We start from the raw sequence: 21,326 nt of genomic DNA, 5'->3' as shown, positions 1-21,326 counted from the left end.
TAAGCCAATCGGAGCAGCACCAGCGGGGCTCCGCTTCCTCTCCCTCCCTGTGAGCCAATCCCACCAGTTTGCGAGTGGCATGGCTGCCTCCACGGCTTCCCCTGCAGCTAATCCTGCGAGGTAGTTCTGGCTGTCTCCGGGGTCCTGCGCCGGCCGCCAGATTTTTCGGGTCCGTTGTCCTGGTCTGTTGGGCTGCAGGGCTCTCTGTCTGAGGAGAATGGGTAAGGGCTCTCAGCGGGCAAGTTTCGTGGGGCGGGAACGTAGGAAACCGTTTTTCTGAGCCCTTTCCCCGTTGGATTAGTTTCTTTGGGTCTCCCTTCAGAGAGTGTTGTACTTGCTAGCATGGGACAGCGCCGCTGGGGTGCAGGGAGGACTGTTCTCTACTTTTCAACTGGCTTTCTTTATTGGCCTCTTGATACGGGTGAATTTAGAAGGAAACTACTTCAAACTGCCGGTAAAAGGCAGAAAAACTGTGCCCCCTCTCCGACGTGTATTGATTACCTTTGGAATCTTTTCAGGGTGGGACAAGACCTGTAGACCCCAAGTTTTGTACTTGCACTTTGAATTTTCCTTCAGAAAATGAGGCGTGAGGTCAGTTATTTGCAAACCCTTTTAGATTTTTAGAAATAAAACGATACAACGGTAAATTTTAAGTATTTTGATTTTTTTCCTTATGGAGCAAGCTTAACAAAGCAAAGTTAACTCATAATTTCGCATAAAGTGTTTTGATTTTACATTTCTTTCTCTTTTCAAATGAAGGTAGAATGATTTAACATACATTTAATTTTTCAAGTTAGTACTGTCATGATAATTTTGTTAAATTACATAGTATATTTTTATTAGATTTGATTTTTTTGTAGATTCCTTAGTTGGGTTGAGTTGTTTTTATTTTTTTTCTTAAAATAGGAATGGGCATCTTTGTATAAGTAGCTTTAAACAAGATTACATATCTATAATTTTCAATTTAGATTCTTTGGATACATGGGACTTCTCCTCACCTTTAATATCATTATGGATAAACAGGTTTTACATATATTTGGGCTTTGCCTTTGGAATTAGCTTTTGGATTTGCTTCCAGATTGTCATCAGGAAGCAGGTAAGTGGAGTTATTATTATTATTTGTTATTATGATAGTTTATTTTTACATTATTTTGTGCCTTTTTCCATCTCAGTTGTAATCCTTCTGGGCTTCCCATCAAAAGTTCATAAAATTTATAAAATAAATTTATAGTTATTCCACTAAAACACATTATGGATAAACATAAGTACTTTTAAGAAATCTGGGTCCACCTCTAAAAGATTGAATTATACAGAAGGATTAATATTTGAGAAGTGTAACTAGAAAGACTGAGAATATTAAAAATGGGTCAGGATTTGTGCTAGTTTTCATACTGAAGTTTAGAAAAGTTAAACTTGATGGATTTTGTGTAGTCACTTGTCTTCAAGGATAACCCCCAGAAGTGTGTCCCAAAAGCAACCCAGAATTTGACAACAAATGGGTATATCTCTCTGCAAAAGAAGGATGTGTTTGTGTCTGGAGTGAAGATTTTTTATGGTTCCCAGACTGGCACAGCAAAGGTAAGAACTTTAAATTATGTTTTTCCTTGGATTTGATCTTTTAAGGAAATTCCTAAAAGTCAGCGTCCTTTAATAGTGAACTGAATTGCTATCTTCTAATCTGCCTTCATCCTTTTTTTCTTTTCCCTTATATATCTTTTCCTTTCTAGGATGGTGGGTGGCTTTTATCTCTAATACCCCATTCCAGATAATTGGTTGGTCTCTGGTAGTCACCCTCTTGAGGGATCTTTGTTCTGAAGCTTTGTCCTTGGCCTCAGCAGAATGAAGGGTTTACAGCCTGCTATTGAAGCCCTGTGTCTGCACCACGTAAGAGTAGAGGACAGTGAGAAGAGAATGATGCAGTAGTGTCCAGTTGGTACCCTGCTTAACAACTTCATACAACTGTTTAATGCGTATTTTGATTTCTAATAGTGTTGAAAGTGTTACTGTTTAAAGTAGGTATTAGGCTGTTGGTTTATCACTGGAAGGTGCTTTTCATTCTTTTATGCCTGTGTGTATATCTAGATGCTGCCTACTTTTGTGTTGCAAAATTCACAGATATTAGTACTTTCTAGGAAAAAATTTGAATGCTAACATTAAATGAAATAAAAAAAAATCAAGGTTATTTTGTATTAGTACTAAAGAGTTCTATTGCCCTCTTGTGGGTATTTTGTAGAATACTACTTTTTAGTGCTTTCCAGTACAGTTACTTTGCTCTCATCATAATTGCAGGTTATTTATTAAGTAACAGAGGCAGAAACTGGAAGAAAGGCAGAAGAGGAATCTGAGCAACAAAAACGAAGTCCTTTTATGTTACTCATAAGAGACCTCATTGAGAGCCTCTTTATCCGTAGTATAAAATTTCTTAAAATATTTGCATTTTTACACCTAAATCCTACTTAACCAATGTAACACAAGAATTAGAGGGGCTAACAATTATGTACAAAAAACAAAACAAAACAAAAAAATATTTGCATGGTGGGCCCTCTCTGGTGGTACAGCGGGTTAAAGCACAGCACTAAGAAGCTAAAGCCACTTCAGCATGAGTTCGATCCCTGGCCCGGGAAGTGATCCACGTGGCTTAGCAGACCTCTCCTGACCCATCTGCTGCTCCCTCAGCAGTGTACTATGTTGAGCTGCCTGTTCTGCTCCCCACTCTGTCTCTGGTGAATCCTCTCACCACCCCTGTACCTCTGGCCTGTATACCACTTCTGTGTATATATAAAGAAATCTTTAAAAATAATTTGCATGGTAATAGACCCAGGTGTACATAAGATTCACAATGAAAAGTACTTTCCAGAGAATCTCAATTATTTCTGTTTTTAATTCCTTTGATTCTTTCGTTAACCTGCTTCTGTTTCTAGGTTTATCAACACTAGTACAAGTTATTGACTCCTTATGTTAGTTAACACAAACATTCCTTAAATCTCAGCGGCTTAATGTTGTTGACATGGGTTAGAACACGCTCCTTAAAGCTTGCCATTTGAATTTCTCTATTCTGCTTTTCACTCTTTTCACTTGGCTTATTTATATTTGGCTGGGTGTACAAGAGTAGGTTAAATTTTTTTTTCCTTACAACTTTGAAGGCCTCATATTATGCAGCTGTCCCCCGCTGGGCAGGTTCAGTGTTGATTCAGGCAAATGGAAAAGGAATCTTGGAGCTTTACATATGCCTTTAATGCTGAAGCAGGGGGCAGATACACAGGCAGACCAGCAGGCAGCAACTGAACCTTCCAGTCCCTGTGATCGCCCCATTCTCAGCCTGGGTGTTTGTATTTAAAGGTGCTTGTGCCCTGTGCTCATTCTCTTAAGCCCTTTCTTAACAATAACAAGGTTTCTCCTGTGGGTACTGAAGCTTGGAGGAAAACAGCCACAGGTGGTGGCCAGAGACTAGGCTGGTAGCATAAAGTCCGAGTTACTCCCTGGTTTTTACACCTCACTTTCTAAAGCCTTTTAGTAGTGTTGCTGATAAGAAGGCTAGTCACCTTTTCCCTTTGTAGATGGCCATTATCTCTCTCCTCATGACCTTGGCCTCAACTTCTCCAGTCTTTTTTTTTTTTTTTTAAAGATTTATTTATTATACATACAGAAGTGGGGTATAGGCCAGAGGTGCAGGGGCGGTGAGAGGATTCACCAGAGAGAGAGTGGGGAGCAGAACAGGCGGGCTGACAAGTACATTGCTGAGGGGAGCAGTGGGCGGGTCAGGAGAGGTCTGCCACGCCATGTGGGTCTCCTCTGGGGCAGGAGCCATGTGGGTCTCCTCTGGGGCAGGCAGGGATCGGAACTCATGGGAAGTGGCTTAAGCTTCTTAGGGCAGTGCTTTAACCCTCTGCGCCACCAGGGAGGGCCCATTCTCCAGTCTTTTTTTTTTTTTTTTTTAAATTTTAAGATTTTTTTTTTTTTTTTAAAGATTTATTTATTTATTCATACAGAACTGGGGTACAGGCCAGAGGCTCAGGGGCGGTGAGAGGCTTCACCAGAGACAGAGTGGGGAGCAGAACAGGCAGATCGACGAAGTACACTGCTGAGGGGAGCAGTGGGCGGGTCAGGAGAGGTCTGGCTCGCCATGTGGTCTCCTCCGGGGCAGGCGGCAGGCGGGAATTGAACTCATGCGGAAGTGGCTTCAGATTCTCAGTGCTGTGCTTTAACCCGCTGCGCCACCAGGGAGGGCCTCTCCAGTCTTTTTAACCTCCTTGTGAAGGCTGTTTCCTTCCTTGGATCCTTTCACTTGTTGTCCCTGGTTGGGATAGCCACGTGGCTTATGGTCCCATTTCCTTCAGGTTTGGCTCAAATCTTTATCTTTGAGGCCTGTTGTTTTTTGACTCCAAATGCCTGTTTTCCCATATCAGTTTTCCAGCTTTGATACTGACTGTGACACTGATGTAGTCAATGGTAGACTCCGAAGGCTTAAGGCCGCACGCAGTCTGCCGGATTGTCCATACTTTAAATGCAAGTCACAAGTCTCAGGGGCAACCCCTACTTCTAACTGGCCAACTGTAAATTTGAGAGTTCCCACAATTTTCTCCTTTGGTTGGCTATTTCCCTAGACTATTCATGAAATGTCTTTTCTTTGTTTACTGGCTCATTCCAAAGGGACAACTCAGACAAGTGGAAGGCTTGCCTCAGGCAGGGTTTGGGGAGAAGTGGCACAGGGCTTCCAGGCCCTCTCCGGGTGCTCTGCCTGTCTGCATGCCACTGTGTTCACCAACCTTTGTCATTTGGTGTCTTTTATGTCAGCTTTATTATATATGTGTGGTTAATGAAATCACTGACCTCTGATTGTTGAGTCCACAGGGTGAGGCGTGAAGGGGGCAGGTGAAAGTTCTGAGCCTCTAATCATGAACTTAGTTTTCTGGTGATAAACCCCCCCAGGGGCCCACTCCCACCCTGAGCTGTTTCATTAGCATAACAAAAACATTAAGTTACAAGGATTTTAGCAGTTCTATACCTGGAGCTGGAGACAAAGACCAAATATTTAATATTTTTTTGTATATATATATACTTCCTTGACTCTCCATATGTCCTTTTCCCACCTCCAAAAGTATTTTATTTTCCCTTATTCTAATTTATTTTCCTCCATAGCATTAACCACCAACTGATAGATTGTACATTCTCTCATTTCTCTCTCTCTGTCCATTAGGACATAAATTCCTTCTGAGCAAGGCCTCTGTTTGTTTAGCTCACTGCGTAATATTGCCCGGAGTTGAGACTGGCCTGGTAGAGGCCCAGTAAATGATGTTTGATGGGCTTCGGCAGGCAAAAAAGAAGGGTGTTTTCCTATGGTGCCAACATCTGCCTGAAAGTCTAGCTGTCCCCAAACATTGGTTTTACTTTGAAGGTCTAGGGGCCTATCACCTGCCCTCGGCTCTGTTTGCCCTTGTCTCAGTTGCAGACTGTCTGCCACTGACTTGCCTGTCCCCTACCTCAGTGACTGACTGGGGCCCCAGTCTCTTGCCTTCTTCAGGAATGTGGACCTAAGACTTTGTCCAGTCTGTCAGCCTGCTACTGTAGGCTCTTTGTCTTCCAGAAGAGGGCTAACATTTCTCATCTTTCCCATTCTCTTCCCTCTTCAGTCTTTCTTTTTGTATATCTGTGTGTTTGTTCTGGTGTAGAAAAGAAACTGAAATATCAAAAAGCCAATTTAGATTTAGTTCTGTGTATAACTTTATAAGTGAGAAAAACAATTGATCTGTATAAACATGCTTGTCAAAATTATAAATGTGAGAGTAGTATTTGTATTTATGATGATAAACTTGAGTCACCAGAAAAGTATTTCATGACAAACGCTCTATTCCCTTTCTAACAGGAGTGAATGAAGATCGTTTTATTTGGGCTATTGATTTTATTTGATGTTCTTTTTTTCCTATTAGGGATTTGCAACAGTTCTTGCTGAGGAAGTTAGTTCCCTAGATCTACCTGTGGCAGTTATTAATCTGAAAGAATATGATCCAGATGATCATCTAGCAGAAGAGGTTGGTAATTGTTTTCAATCAAAACTTCAAATTGAATTGACTTCCTATTTAATTGAATTTCTATTTATCTGGGGTAAATAGAATTTTCAGAATACATTTAATTTTCGTCTTGAGGAATTTCATCTGGTTGCGTTTTCATTGTGAATTAGAGCGGCTGACTGTGGACACTGATTCTGAAGTGGCGTGCGCTTGTCCCTTTGGTGTGGTAGACTTCTGGGGTCCCCTCCTTTGCTTTGACACTCATAATCAGGGGAGGCTGGTTGCTGGCAGTGTGCTGTGCCCAGGGGCCCGGTGTAAGTCAACTGACAGGTCAGGAGGCACTGGGTGGCAGAAAGAGTATGGGTTTTGGAGTCAGGGTAGTCTCCTGTGTGACCTTGGTGTATTCTTAACGCCTGAGAGGCTTTAATTTCCTCTCCTGAGAAATGTCTCTTCCTCCTCTGTAGTCCTACCGAGTTAGGGAAGTTAGCCTTTTGGCGGTGGCTTTGAACCAGCAGTATCAACATCTCTGGGGATCTTGTTAGGAATGCAGATTCTCAGGGCACAACCCAGTCCCTCTGACTCAGACTCTGGATGGGGGACTGTGCTTCAGCTAGTGCTGCAGGTGATTCTGAAGCAGCTTACTTTGGAGAAGCACTTAGAACGGGACTCAACAGACTTCCTGCTAAGGCCAGCCCAGAAATAGGTTCACCTTTCTGGACTACGTGGCTACTCAGCTCTCTCATGAGGCCCTAAGCAGCCATACCTGATATGTGAAGGTAGGGCTCAGCTGTGTTCTAATAAAACTGCATTTGGATTTGGTCTGTGGGCTGTTGCTTACCAGCCCCTTCTTAATGACTAAACTGTAGCTATAACTGTCCATTTCTTTCTCCTCCAAGAACACATTGGAGTGTCATGAATGAGCCTGACTTTGTTCTAAATTATTTGTGAAAAGGTATTAGCAAATTTTGACAATCATTAGTAAGGGATTGTTTATAATTCACCTCATGATTGCAGATGTTCAAGCAGAAGAAATATATTATGGCTAAAAGGCCTGAAAATGTATTTATTTCCCCGTAGAGATGATGGTGCTTATTCACTGTTAGTTTTTTTTTTTTTTTTAAAGATTTATTTATTTGTGCATACAGAACTGGGGTACAGGCCAGAGGCTCAGGGGCGGTGAGAGGCTTTAGAGACAGGGCGGGGAACAGAACAGGCAGATTGATGGAACAGAACAGGCAGATTGATGAAGTACACTGCTGAGGGGAGCAGCGGCCAGGTCAGGAGAGGTCTGCTGTGCCATGTGGTCTCCTCCGGAGCAGGTGGGAATCGAACTCATGCGGAAGTGGCTTTAGCTTCTCAGTGTTGTGCTTTTTTTTTTTTATTACAAAGTTTATTTTTACATCATTTTGCACATTTTTTTTTTCCATCTCGATTGTAATCCCCGCGGGTCTCAGTGTTGTGCTTTAACCCGCTGCGCCACCAGGGAGGGCCGTCACTGTTAGTTTTATTGCTTTAGTTTTTCAGGTAATTTGTAAGATATCTTTACATATTTCTTCCTTACTGATTCAGACTTTATCTCTAATGTGACAGGCCAGAGGAGATAGAAATTTCCAGTCTGAGAACTGGAATGGAGTGTATGAAAAGGGGAATCAGGGCAGGGCACTGGGCTTTCTCTCCTGCAAACATGTCTTCGCTGTGTTTTCTTTCGCTTTTGGAAATGAATGATGTTTCTGAAAATACCCATTGTTCTGAGCAGTTAGTTTGAAGTGAATGTCAGTTTTTTTTTTTTTTTTTTAAAGATTTATTTATTTGTGCATACAGAACTGGGGTACAGGCCAGAGGCTCAGGGGCGGTGAGAGGCTTCACCAGAGACAGAGTGGGGAACAGAACAGGCAGATCAACGAAGTACACTGCTGAGGGGAGCAGCGGGCGGGTCAGGAGAGGTCTGCCACGCCATGTGGTCTCCTCCCGGGCAGGCGGGAATCAAACTCATGCGGAAGCGGCTTTAGATTCTCAGTGCTGTGCTTTAACCCGCTGCGCCACCAGGGAGAGCCCGAATGTCAGTTTTTTAAAAAAGACTTTGTCTTCATTGAGGTGACATATCTTCAGTGTTCCTCTAAAGTATTACTTTCATGCCCTCCCTGGTGGCGCAGCAGGTTAAAGTGCAGCATTATGAAGCTAGCCCCAGCTGCTTTGGCACGGGTTCCATCTCTGGCCCCAGAGGTGACCCACATGGCGTGGCAGACCTCTCCTGACCCGCCCGCTGCTCCCCTCAGCAGTGTACTTCATCAGTTGGCCTGTTCTGCTACCCATTCTGTCTCTGGTGATTCCTCTCACCGCCCCTGCACCTCTGGCTTTTACCCCAGTTCTGTATGTATTTTTATAAATAATAAAATAATTGACTTACTTTTGTGGCTAGGTTACTAGTAAAAATGTTTGTGCCTTCCTGGTGGCTACATACACTGATGGCCGGCCAACCGAGAGTGCGGAATGGTTCTGCAGATGGTTAGAGGACGCAGCCAAGGATTTTCGATTTGGCAAAACTTACCTGAAGGGTATGAGATACGCAGTGTTTGGCCTGGGAAATTCTGCCTATGTGAGCCACTTCAACAAGGTGGGTATAAAGTAGGTGTATGTTGATTAAAGGGGTGATCCCCTTTGATTACAAAACAGTTCGTGCGTGCACACACACACACACACACACACACACTTGTATGTGAAATAATCTACAAATTTTGGTAACTAGTTAAATATTTCTCACATTATCCTTCATAGCTGGGATTACTCCATACTTGCCCAATTTATGCATATAGTCAGCTCTCAGTATGTTATTAGTGACTAAAGTAAATGACTGTATTTAATGTCTTAGCAGCCTTAATGTCATGGCCCCTGTTCCCAGGCAGAACCTGGTGTGAATGGAAGATTATTGGACTTTGTCAGCTCCCTATTCTGATGTTGAACAGTCTTCACCACCCATGCTAACTCGTAATACAGTTAAACTTGTCTTTTAATCAGTATTTTTTAAAGCAAAATAGAGGAAAAATATTCACTGCCCTTTATGTAGTAAAATATTGTTTACAGGGTTGTTTTTATAAACGAAATTAACTTGGCTCCTTTTCTTTTGCATTCTGTTCTCTGTATTTTAAAAAATAAAAAAATTGGGAACTCTCAGTTCTTAGCAGCTCTCAAAAGAACTTTTTTATGTAGAACTTTCCTCACTTTGGGCCCAGCCCCACTCATCTGTTTTTGGTAGAATATGAGCAAGGATGAGACGGAGCTATTTTTTTAGACTTTTCATTTGCTGTCAAGATATGTGTTCCCTCCATATTTTCAAAGGCATTAGCCTGAAAACGGTGAAAATCAGTTGTGTTATGTTTTGCTTAATGCCATGGTGCTCAGGAAGTCAGTTAGATATTTAAACCCTGACTCTGCTTCTTGAAGCTGCTGTGCCTCAGTTTAGCTGCTTTCATTTGCAATAAAATAAACCTCTGCATTTATGGAATCTCGAGTCTTGCCAAATGGGCTCCATTTGTACTTTGTCATTAGAAGAGTTTTGGCCCCTTAGGCTTTGTTAAATTTTGGAGCAAATTCATTTTATTAGTGAGTTACTTTATTCCAAACATGATTTAGAGCAGTAATTTTCAGATTCCTTCTTAGTAGTAACCCTTTAATAAAAGGGTTTGATTGTCCATTTGTTTCCACAATTTTATGCCACATCTTACCTGACTGTGTGGACTGTGGCGCCTGTCGGTTGACGGGACTGGGAGGCTGAAGCCCTGTTTGCTGAGCCGTCCGCCTTCTCAGCTGCAGCCTCGGGACAAGGCGTCCCAGGAGTCCTGTGCTTTTGCACAGCACTTCGTAAACTTCTGATTTAGAGAATTGTGTTTTTAGTGCATCTTTTTTTCTTGCAGGTTGGCAAAAATGTTGATAAGTGGCTCTGGATGCTTGGGGCTCATAGAGTGATGTCTCGAGGGGAAGGCGACTGTGATGTGGTTAAAAGCAAACATGGCAGCATTGAAGCTGACTTCAGAGCTTGGAAGACCAAATTCATCTCCCGGCTACAGGTGCTTTGTAAGGGAGAGAAAAAATCCTGTGGTGGCAACTGCAAGAAAGGCAAATGTAAATCTAATCAGCATGGCTCGGAGGCATTGGAGCCAGGGTCCCCCGCTCAGGAAGGACAGCGTCACAGAGACACTGAGGTGTGTCCCGTGAGTCCATGTCTCGAGGTCTTCCTCCTGTGTTTGGAGACACTGAACTTTATTTTACCTCTGCCTTGAGAAACTTTCATTGGCTTTTGGCTAGAAGGTGTATTTTAGAGTGAAAGTGGCCTTAGAAATTAAGTCTTGTTGTGCTGAATGTGTTGTTGTATCTCCTTTAGTCATTTCATCTTAGATTTTTACCACAGTTTGCAGGTTAGGAAATGAGGCCCAGAGAAGTTAAATTTTATCTACAAAACACGTATTCTTCCTGATATTCCTTATATAATGGTTCTGTTAATGGCTTCACTCAAAAGTGATTGCAAACCATCATCCTAGATGCATCTCTTTCATTCCTCACATTGTAAGCATTTCTCTCCCTTCAGATACCCCATTTCCTTTGGCGGTCAAGTCATCAGCCACATCTGTGGTTACCTCTGAAATTTCATACTGCTGTGACCTGAATGTTGGTTTCTTTCTGTTGCTCCTGCTTTTAAATTCTTCTGATCCCATAGCTTTTTCTTTGGGTAGTGGAAACTGCTTACTTCCCTTTGTCCTTACCAAGGTTCACATATACTCAGTCTTTTATAAACATCTTAATTACATCCCACTTCCTCCTCTAGCTCTATTGGCTAAGCACTGAGCCAGGTGAATCCTGCTCTCTGCCTTTTCTGTTGCTACCTGCTTGCTGTTTTATATGTTAAGTGTATACATGCTTAACATTGTTCTAGCTTCTTGATGGATTTATGCTTTTATCAGTATATGCCAATATAGTATCTTAATGACTTCAAGAAGCATAAGAATGCTTGATTCCTTCTGTTTCCTTATTCTTGCATTTAATTCCTCCATAAGTCTGGTTGACTTTTTGTTTAAAACAGGGTCAGGAAACTTTTTGTAGAGGGCCAGCTAGTAAATATTTTTAGCTTTGTGATCTATATGGTTTCTGTTGCAACTATCTGCCAATGTACCAAGAGAGTAGCCACATACAATGTGTAATTGATGGGCGCCTTCAGATTTGGCCTGTGGCTGGGAGTATTAGGCTCGTGGGCATCTTTCGTGGACCACTCACCTAAAATATCTCCAATTCATCCACTGTCTGAGTGTTTGCTACTTGGGGCAATGTATTTCTGAAACTTTGATGTTCTAGGAGGAGGAGCCCTCTGAGAGTACCAGTGAGGAAGAATCTGGTACTGAAGACCACCCGAGTCTAAATTCTGTTGTTGATGTTGAGGACCTCGGCAAGATTATGAATCATGTGAAGAAAGAAAAGGTACTGTACTTCTGGGAAATAATAAACTTGGGTCCTGCAGTTGGCCAACATCAGCATTCTGCGTTGAATTTTAATTACAGTTTTTATTTCTTTGCCTCCCACCTAGCAAATTTTATACTTTTTTGCTATTTTTACCTGATTGTGAATATCTACCCTCTCAGTCTTGTGAAAATGAGTTTGAAATAAGATAGGCAGAAGATTTTAGGGCATGAATCAAGAGAAAAGGTAGGTCATTGGAAGGACTTTATTTAGTGCTGTGACCAGAGATGTCAGGGGTGTATAGCGTGTTAAGGTTGATTAACGTTGAGATTGTAGTGGAATGTCAAGTTGCTTCCCTGGTATACAGACTGTGTGGTATCAGGACTAGGCAGGACACTTTGGCCTAGAGGTGTTGAGATCTGTGGGTATCGGCTCTCAGAATCTAGGAAATGTCAGTCTGGGCATTGCTGTGCTTTTAATGTATATTCATTGTTTCAGTGACTAGGTAAATGTGGGAATGCACAGTATAGTAAGATTTTATGTAGATCCCCATGATTTAACATTGAAACTACATAATGCATATAATAGTATAAAAATATAAAGTCTAAAGTATGTGTGAATTTTGGAAAATGAGAATTTCTTAAACTAAAAATTTATCAGGTGCTTAAAGTGCTTGATAAGAAACAAAGAAAACAATGGAAAAATTTGAAACAAAGAAATTGTTGGAAACTGAGAAAACCATGGAAAATTAAAAAAAAATCAGTGACAATTATTCAAGCTGAAATGAAGATATCTGGTAAAGCAGGACTTGGTAAGGTAAAAAGACATTAGCTTTTTTGTTTTTAAGCAATCACCAATGATAACAGTCATGTAAAAGATCAAGAATCTAACAGGTACATAAAAATACTCCACATCATTACTCATCCAGGAAAGGGAAATGAAAACAACATATCATTTCACACTTGTTAGAACGGCTGTTATCCAAAAGTCCTGAAATAACAAGTGTGAGAAAAGTAGAACCCTTGGGCACTGTTGTTGAGAATATAAATTGGTTCAGCCACGTATGGAAAACAGTGTGGAAGTTTGTCATAACATGAAACATCCTACCTCTGGATATTTATCCAAATAAAATGAAAACATTAATTCAAAAAGATATATGTACCCCCATACATGGCGGTATTAATTGCAAGACATGCAGACACCTGTCTGTCCAAGGAAGATGGGTATAGAAGTCATGGCTTGCACACACACACACGCACACACATATTCTTCAGCTTGAGAAGGAAGAGAGTTTTGCCATTTGCGATAACATAGAGGGCCTTGAGGACATTGTAAGTGAACTGAGAGAGAAAGGCACCATCGTGTTATCTAACTGAAGTGTGGAGTCTAAAAACAGATCACTCTCGTAGTTACATAGACCATATTGTTAGATGCCAGAGATAAAGGGTAGGGGAAGTAGGCAAAATGGGTTAGAGGGGATCAAAATGTACAAACTTCCAGTTATAAAGAAGTCATAGGTCTTTGTACATTAGTACATACAGCATGGTGACTGAAGTTAATATAGTATTGCATTTCTGAAAGTTGCTAAGATACTATATCATAAAAGTTCTTGTCGCAAGAACTTTTTATGTAATGTCAGTTATACATCAAGAAACTAAAGTACATAGGAATAAATTTTAAGAGAAATGTCTTAAATCTATATGAGGAAAACTAAAACATTTCTGAAAGACACAAATAAGCTGAACAACTGAAAAGAGTTAGGGTGACATATTGTAAAGATTCATTCTTTTCAGGTAATAACAGAAATTTGATGCAGTCCCATTGAAAATATCAGTAAGGGTGTGTGTATATTTTCTGGAGCTATCCTGATTGGTTCATGGGGAAAAGTAAACATGCAAAAATAGTTGAGCACACCTTGGCATAAGTAATGAGAAAGATTAACCCTACTAGATACTGAAACACGCTAATTGGGGCAGGTTCCCGGCAACACTATAGTGTATCTCTCTACTTAAAACTGTGGTACTGGCTCCTGATAAGACAGATGAATTAATGCATAATAATAAAACTCCAGGAATAGTCCTGGAACATGTGGTAGTTTCTTATATGAGGAAAGTGGCATGGGATAAGATCTGGGGGTGCAGTAGTGGGAAAGAAACCAGCATTTCTGTACCCTCTTTTTTGTGGAATTTAGCCACATTTTACTTCCTACATATTCATACAGTGTGTTTAGCAGTTAGGAAGCGCTACTGAACTTTAGTAACCAGAAGTTTTATTGGAACTTATTATGCAGGCAAGATTGATTAAGTCAGGGCCCTCCCTTGTGCACATTAGGTTAAAGCACAGTACTTCATTATGAAGCTCTCTGAAGCCACTGCAGCTCGAGCTTGATTCCTGGCTAGGGGGGTAACCCACATAGTGTGGTAGACCTCTCCTGACCCACCTGCTACTCCCCACCTGCAGCAGTGTATTTCAGTTAATCTGCCTATTCTGCTCCCCACTCTGTCTCTGGTGAATCCTCTTAACCCTACACTTCTGGCCAGGACCCAAGCTCTTGCATAAATAAATAAATCTTTAAAAAAATTGATTAAGTCATTGGCCATATGATTGAATTCATTCTTCAATCTCTCATTCCCTTCTCTGGAGATCTCAGTGGTTGATTGTCTTTCTGGTGACCAACCCCCATCCTGAATCTATCTTGAGGTCCACCATGAGTCACCTCATAAGCATTACAAAGATGCTGCTATCACTTAGGAAATGCCAAGGTTTTTTTAAGTTCTGTGCCAGGAACTGGGGACAAAAGCCAGATATATTCTCTATTATGCCATGGGCCTGGAAACAAATATAGTAAGTACTTAATCTTATTTTTCTAAATATCATTCTCCACTGAAAGGAACTAGGGCTCCTTGGAGAAATTGCTGATTCCTGTAATTGCCTTCTACTTTCTGACTTATTTCAGAAATAATTATAATGACAATTACCTCAAGATCCATCCATATTCTCCCAAGAGTCACTTTCATCTTCTTTAGTAGCAGAATAGTATTCCATTGATCTCTCTCAGTTTTTATCCAGTTATCTGTTGATGGAGATTTAAGTTGATTCCATGTCTTGTCTATTGTGTATACTGCTTGTTACTTGTGGAATATTAACAGGAAAACAAACTGGCAAAACATAACAAAATAACTCCAGATTCTGTGAAAAGTATGGTGGTTGCCAGAGGGGAAGGGAGGAAGAAAGAGGGGACAGAAGAGGTATTTTGATGTGTGTTGGCACTGGGGTTTTGTTGGGCAGTGAAATGAAGTATTGTACATGTGGAGGGGGGAGCTTGTACTCCCCAGATCATATAATTCTGTAAGCAAATGGCAAACCAATAACATTTGATTAAAAAATAAAAAGAAATGGCTGATTGCATGGGTGGGAGACAGAATAGCAGATGAGCCTATTAAATCTTGTTGAATAAGTAGGTTCTTAAAACTGATGGAGACTTCCCAAAAGGACATAAGAACCACTTTGAAGAGTCTTCAATGGGTCACATTTTGTCATGCACAGCATGGTGACTGTAGTTATACCATATTGCATGTTTCAAAGTTGCTAAGACAATAAATTTTGAAAATTTTCATCATAAAAAAAGTTTATTTTTAAAGATTTACTTATTTGTGCATACAGAACTGGGGTACAGGCCAGAGGTACAGGGGCAGTGAGAGGATTCACCAGAGATGGAGTGGGGAGCAGAACAGGCAGATTGATGAAATGCATTGTTGAGGGGAGCAGTGGGCTAGACAGGAGAGGTCTGCTGTGCCATGTGGGTCACCTTCTTGGCCAGGGATTGAACTTATGGTCAAGCGCCTGTGGCTAGCTTCTTAGGGCTGCGCTTTAACCTGTTTTGCACCAGGGAGGGCAAAACAGAAAATTTTTTTAAACTGTGTAATGAATGTTAACTAGGCTTTTTGTGGTGACCACTTTGCTATACATACAGAAATACACCTGAGCTAATAATACTACTATGTGTGAATTTTATACCAGTAAAAAAAAGTCTGGAACAATTTGAGCATGAAGAATGAAGTGTTATATAATGAACATAATGGGTTATATTACATCAAATAAGGGAAGGAATAGTATAAAGTCTTCACAGAAGCTTTCAACTAATACATATAAATGACATCATTGAATTAGAAAATTACCTGTGTGCAGTTTTTACTATAATAATTAATATAAATGAGGATTGGATACAATAGCTTCAGATACTGAGTCTCAAAATAGCATCCTAGTGACCAAACCACTTAGACATACCAAAAATGAATGTCAGTGGGGAAAAATTATCCCACAAATTATTTACTCAATACAAAGTGAAAAATGTCCCTTTGCAAATGGAGCTATTAGATGATTCCCAGCTGTTCCAAACAATCAAGTAATTAGTATTAAAAGTTTGAGTCACATGTGCTTCCTGACATGATGTGTGGCAAGATGTATACATCTATGTAGTTTTACATGAAAAATGTTTAACCTGTATTTAACTGTAGAGAAACAATTAGAAAAATCCAGAAAATGGCACAGTCTATTAGACATCTGGCTAGGCTTTTTAGAGTCATCATCATAAAAAAGAAAATGTAGACTTAAAACTGAGCTAGCATTGAAAAGACTAATGAAGTATAAAGCTCAAAATTACAATATCCAAAATTGTTTTCTCAACTTAAAGTTAGTTTTTTTGCAGTATTGGGTTACTTTTTACTAATTCCTCCTCCTCCATGTGTGGATGTTGTCTTCTTCATTTTAGTAGCTTATATTTTAGAAGCCCTGGCATTGGAGCTGTTTAGAATGACAAATGTGTGGGATAGATTCAGGTCTGTGCTAATCAGTTTATAACCTGGTAATCTCTTCGCATACACTCTCTCTCTCATACACACACACACACACACACACACACTCTCACTCCCTCACACCCATATATACCACACATATCAATTATATGTACATATAATAAATCTATGTACACATATGTGTAAGTATATGTAATTCTTTACGATGATTTTTAAGGTATGTCATATGACTCTTTGCTATACATATATATATATATATATATACACACACACACACACACACACACATTGTGAATAATTACCACAATCAAGTTAATTGACACTTCCATCACTATTGAGTTACCATTTGTGTGTGTGTGTGTGTGTGTGTTGACAACACTCAAGATCTAATCTCAGCAAATTTCATATATGTGTAAGAGTTTGGAATAATTTGCGGGTGCGTTTTTTTTCTTTGCTTTTCAGTTTATGTCCACTAGAGGGCACTGAGAAAAAGCACTGACAAAAATTTCAAACATCCACATAAATAATTTTTTGAAATGAAATGATTTTGTACTTAGTGAACTTTAGTAAGTAGCTGGTTTATGATATTTCAAGTTTTTAATAAAAATTTTCTCAAACTCAACAGATCTGAGGGAAAATATATTTTTTACTATCTCAGTATAAGATGAAAAACTACCAGTTTTTGTTTTTCATTTGTGTTTGGTTACAATTGAACATATTCATAGTTTCTGAATATGTCTTTTACTTTCATTCCATTTTGTATTGGGCATAATATACTAACCTAGGAGACACATTTATTACTGCTTGGCTCTCCATTTTTTTTTTAAGGTTTATTTACTTTTGTATAGAAGAACTGTTCATCCACTTAAAGCCTTGATAACAGTGAACTCTGACCGCATAAGGTATCCCGACTAAAACACCTCTGTGGTGGTCTTCTACCTCCCTTCTGCTCCCTTTTGGCAGCAAGGCATAAATAAGGCAGTAACATGGCCGAAAGCAGAAAAGAATTTGAATGGGGGAGTATTGAGGAAGAGAGCAAAGTTTTGAATTGTTGGAAATTTGGGGGGCAGATGGAGATGCAGAAGGGTTGAGGTTCTGGGAAGCATGGCAGGTTTGGGACACACTGATCAGTTTTGTTTGTGTAGCCTTGAATAGGGGTGGGGAAAGAAGGGAGGGTGGGATGCTGGAGGCCTTTTTATGTTCTGTGCAGGGAAATGAGCGTGAGCCTAAAGGCTGTGGAAAGCATTGTGATTTGACTGAATAGCTTGAGTGGGCTAGGGATGTGGAGAGAGGACAGTTCCACTGTAGGGTCAGAGTATTAGGAGAAATCAGATGTGTGCTTTAGATTTTCTTACTCAGCCCTCACAATGTCATACAGTTATCACTCCACTTTGTCATTTCCCAGGGTGGGAAGTGAACCTTAGCCAGATAAAGCAGTTTTTCCAAAGTCAGATGACTGCTGGTAAGTGGACTCAAATGTAGACTCCATCTCTTAGTTTTACTCCCTGTGACTGCTTCCAGGGGAAAAGTGCTTCCCAGAGAGGAAGCTGAAGAGTTTGGGTAAAGGACAGGGAGTTAGGAAGAACCTGTAATTCTTCAGTTGTTTGTTTCTCTGATGTGGTGACTTGTAAATGTAAAAGCACATTGCTAATACTTCCCCTAGCATGTTCTGGTTAAGCACAAGTACAATTTTATCAGTATCATTAGTTTTAGAAGTAAATGACAAATGCTTTGTAGTTAGTCACCAGAGAAACATTTCATTTTTTTTTTAATACTTATTTATTTGTGCATACAGAACTGGAGTACATGCCAGAGGTGCAGGGGCAGTGAGAGGATTCACCAGAGACAGAGTGGGAAACAAAACAGGCAGATCGTCAAAGTACACTGCCTAGGGGAGCAGTGGGTGTGGCAGGAGAGGTCTGCAGTGCCATGTGGGTCACCTCTGGGGTGGGGATCGAACACATGCTGAAGTGCCTTTAGCTTCTTAGAACTGTGCTTTTACCCGCTGTGCCACCAGGGAGAGCCCATGAAACATTTCTTTTTACCAGCTATTTGAATACAAAAGGATCATAGTATATCTCTTCTGATTACAAAGCTGCGTAATACTGCATGGAAGCTAGTTTCTTCTTTGATAATTATTTGTAAGGCATTAGTATTTAATTTACCCAAAACTAAAAGGGGATATCCCTTCAGCCCTAAGACACTGCCTTTAAGCTAATCTGATTCATACATGGCCTGTATAGCTAGAACATTGAATAGTGAATTCTGAAATTATTTCCTTAAGCCATACTATCCAAAATAGAATCATTGGGTCAAATGAAAACCATTTGAAAGCTTTTGACATACCTGGTCAAACTACATTTCAGAAAGTTGAAAAAAGATCCTTCATCCAATACATTGAGTCTTGTTTAAAATCGGTCATTTTAAAAGTTAGTTATGACGAGTGAGTGGTATATTGGGGAATGTGTGTGTATATTCCTTTAGAAACCTGAGAAGGTCGTAGCAGAAGGACTTTAGTTATGCTTGAAGAGTTCTTAATATTGAAAACTCAGATAGTGAATATTGAAAGCTCAACAGCCACGTCTGGAATCAGTTACTGAAACAAGTGAGATCTGCTTTTCTGGGGCAAGAAATAGCTGGCTGCTAGTTTTGGGTCATTCATTAATTAGGCCAGTATTTACTGGGGTGCGCTGGGACCTAGGCAGTCTGACTACAGAAAAATGACCTCTAGAGAACCTGAAGGTATCTGTGTGAAAAGATAAGGGTTTAAGTCATCTGATGATAAATGAGTATCAATGGGACAAACAGCTTTAAACAATCAGGAAGATTATTTCCCTGAAGAGATAAGTGGTTTGATAATGAAAAGCCTGGTTGTTGGGAAATACCTGTTTTGTCAGTTATTCTGCTGGTGACATTTTATCTTAAAATCTTTGAGCACCTCACTTTTTGGCCTGATTTTTATCCTAAGTAAAATTGCGGTGATATTATGGTTTCTGGGATATTGGTGTGAAATGAATTAGGTAATTACACGTATATTTTTATGGAAAATTAGCACATTTTGCTTTTATTATTACATAGGGTTCACATAGTCCCATTTATAAAGAAGTTATCAATTATTTATAGTCATTTTAGAAGTACATAAGGAATTTATTTTTTGTGTGGTTTTTATTTAACCATTTATTGCATTTTTTAAAAAAAATTCCTTTTTTTCCTTGTTTTTCCTTTTTTTTTTTGTGCATTTTTCCGTCTCAGTTGTAATTCCCATGGACGTCCCATCACCAGTTCACCCATGTGCCATCACCATAGTCCAGTGCATTCTTCCCAGCCCAGTTCTGATCCCATTGGAATTTATTTATAATCAGCTTTCCTTTTTCCTTGTTATTGGGGGAACCCATTGAGAGAAGGTGACTATTTGTCACCTAAGAGCTGTACCAGACCAGTCTGAGGTACTTCATCCCTTTACCTTCAGAATGTGTGGCATAGTGACCCAGAAACTGCCCTAAGGGTACAGTCATTTTTTTTTCTGTTTTATTTATTTATGCATATAGAACTGGGTTCTAGGCAAGTGGTTTGGGGTGACAGGATTCACCAGAGACATTGGGGAGCAGTACAGGCAGGTATACTGAAATACACTGCTGACAGAGCATCAGGTAAGACAGGAGAGGTCTGCTGCAACATATGGGTCACCCCCCTAGCCAGGGATCAAACTCAGGCTGCAGTGACTGGTGATAGCTTCATAGTTCTGCGCTTTAACCCCTTATGCTACCAGGGAGGGCCCTGATAGTACAGTACAGTGTTAACAGAGAATGTGAATGAGGCTCTCTGAAACATGCATGTCACTGGCCTCAGTTTTGGTAGGCAGGTATGGAGAATTACTATTTTCCTGTTGCCTTATAAGTTTCCCTGCTCTTTAAAATTGTCACCTAGGAATCTGGGGTGGTTTGTGACTTTTCCTTATTCTCTCCTTGCTCTCTGCTTTTGAGCCTGGCTTTGGGTTACACCTGGGGAGCTCCCAAGGATGCAGCCCAATACTTGTGGGGAAGCAACAGCTCAGAGAGGACTCCAGTTTTCTTTTGTGGCAAGTGTGAGGGGGCTCGCTATTGAAAAGGGCTGAAAGTAGAAATTGGAGTTGGGGAGATTGTTTACCCTTTAGTAGAAACCAAGGCTGTGGGCAAAAGCAGTGGCATTGTAGAGAACTGCTCCGTTGGGGGTTAAATCTTCAGAAGTTGGTTCCTCATTTGTCAAGTGGGATACAGGGCAGGGAGGACTGCAGGTTGACCGATTTCTGGAATCTTCCTTTATTTCTGCTTTGACTATGTAACAGCTATAAAAAACCAAACAAACAACTTTAGTCCTATGTCGTGGTTACATTGTCATGTTCTGGGTATAAACAATGTCTGCACCTAGGAGATTAGAATTAGAATTTGAATGGTGCTTTATACTTCCTTGGGGAGTGTTATGAACCATTGTATTTCTTTACAGAAATGAAGTTACTGCGGCATATGGAAATAGGTCTTGAAGACTAACAGCTTTAGAAGGAAAGAATGATAAATGTTGTTTGTCCTGAATGCTCAAGACTTTTAATCATAACCTCTGATTTCTTTCCATATAAATTTTGTGTCTAAATGATTGAATCTGTAGCTACACTCCCATTTTATAATAGGTAATTTCTCTAGCGATGGAACATGGATGGTGTTCCAGGGCCATTCTTTAAGAGTATTTATTTCACATGGATCAGAAATTTTTGTTTCTCAAGAAGGTGACTATGGGACTCTGAGCGTAGCACTCAGAGGCCACTGTTACGTCTCTGGATCAGATTTTGGATTTATGTGTCCTTTGGGGTCAGCAAATAAATTGGTGATTCCTTGTGATAACAGGCATTTGAGGGCAAATACAGCTTGTCTCTTGTCAATTCTTGCATGATTAGAAGGGAATTATAGTAACTTGCTCTGGAATTAATTCAGAGACAGTTAAATGCTCTCAAGGTCAAGGTTCGTTCATTTTGCCCATTCAAACTCACATCTGTGCTTACAAGTCTGAAAATCTTAAAAAAAAAAAA

At 40.2% G+C, this 21,326-nt stretch overlaps 1 protein-coding gene across 3 annotated transcripts in view; it reads left to right on the top strand.

Moving 5' to 3' along the window:
• The first annotated feature begins 61 nt into the window (after nt 1–61).
• Nucleotides 62–21,326, top strand: part of LOC101630908 (S-adenosyl-L-methionine-dependent tRNA 4-demethylwyosine synthase) — a 115,025-nt gene continuing 93,760 nt past the window's right edge. For 2 of the 3 annotated variants that reach the window (XM_012729269.1, XM_012729271.1), the window contains exons 1-7: nt 62–221; nt 969–1,096; nt 1,432–1,578; nt 5,928–6,029; nt 8,428–8,622; nt 9,920–10,207; nt 11,352–11,474. In XM_012729269.1, the coding sequence (XP_012584723.1) occupies nt 218–221; nt 969–1,096; nt 1,432–1,578; nt 5,928–6,029; nt 8,428–8,622; nt 9,920–10,207; nt 11,352–11,474 (987 nt within the window). In that variant the 5' untranslated portion in view covers nt 62–217. The remainder of the gene's footprint in view (nt 222–968; nt 1,097–1,431; nt 1,579–5,927; nt 6,030–8,427; nt 8,623–9,919; nt 10,208–11,351; nt 11,475–21,326) is intronic. The other variant, XM_012729270.1, reaches the window with a different exon arrangement.

The sequence above is a fragment of the Condylura cristata genome, unplaced genomic scaffold, assembly GCF_000260355.1.
Source record: "Condylura cristata isolate star-nosed mole 26May11 unplaced genomic scaffold, ConCri1.0 scaffold00024, whole genome shotgun sequence".
In the NCBI taxonomy this organism is placed as follows: domain Eukaryota; kingdom Metazoa; phylum Chordata; class Mammalia; order Eulipotyphla; family Talpidae; genus Condylura; species Condylura cristata.
Note: the sequence above shows the minus strand (reverse complement) of the source record. Positions and strands in the feature narration are given on the sequence as shown.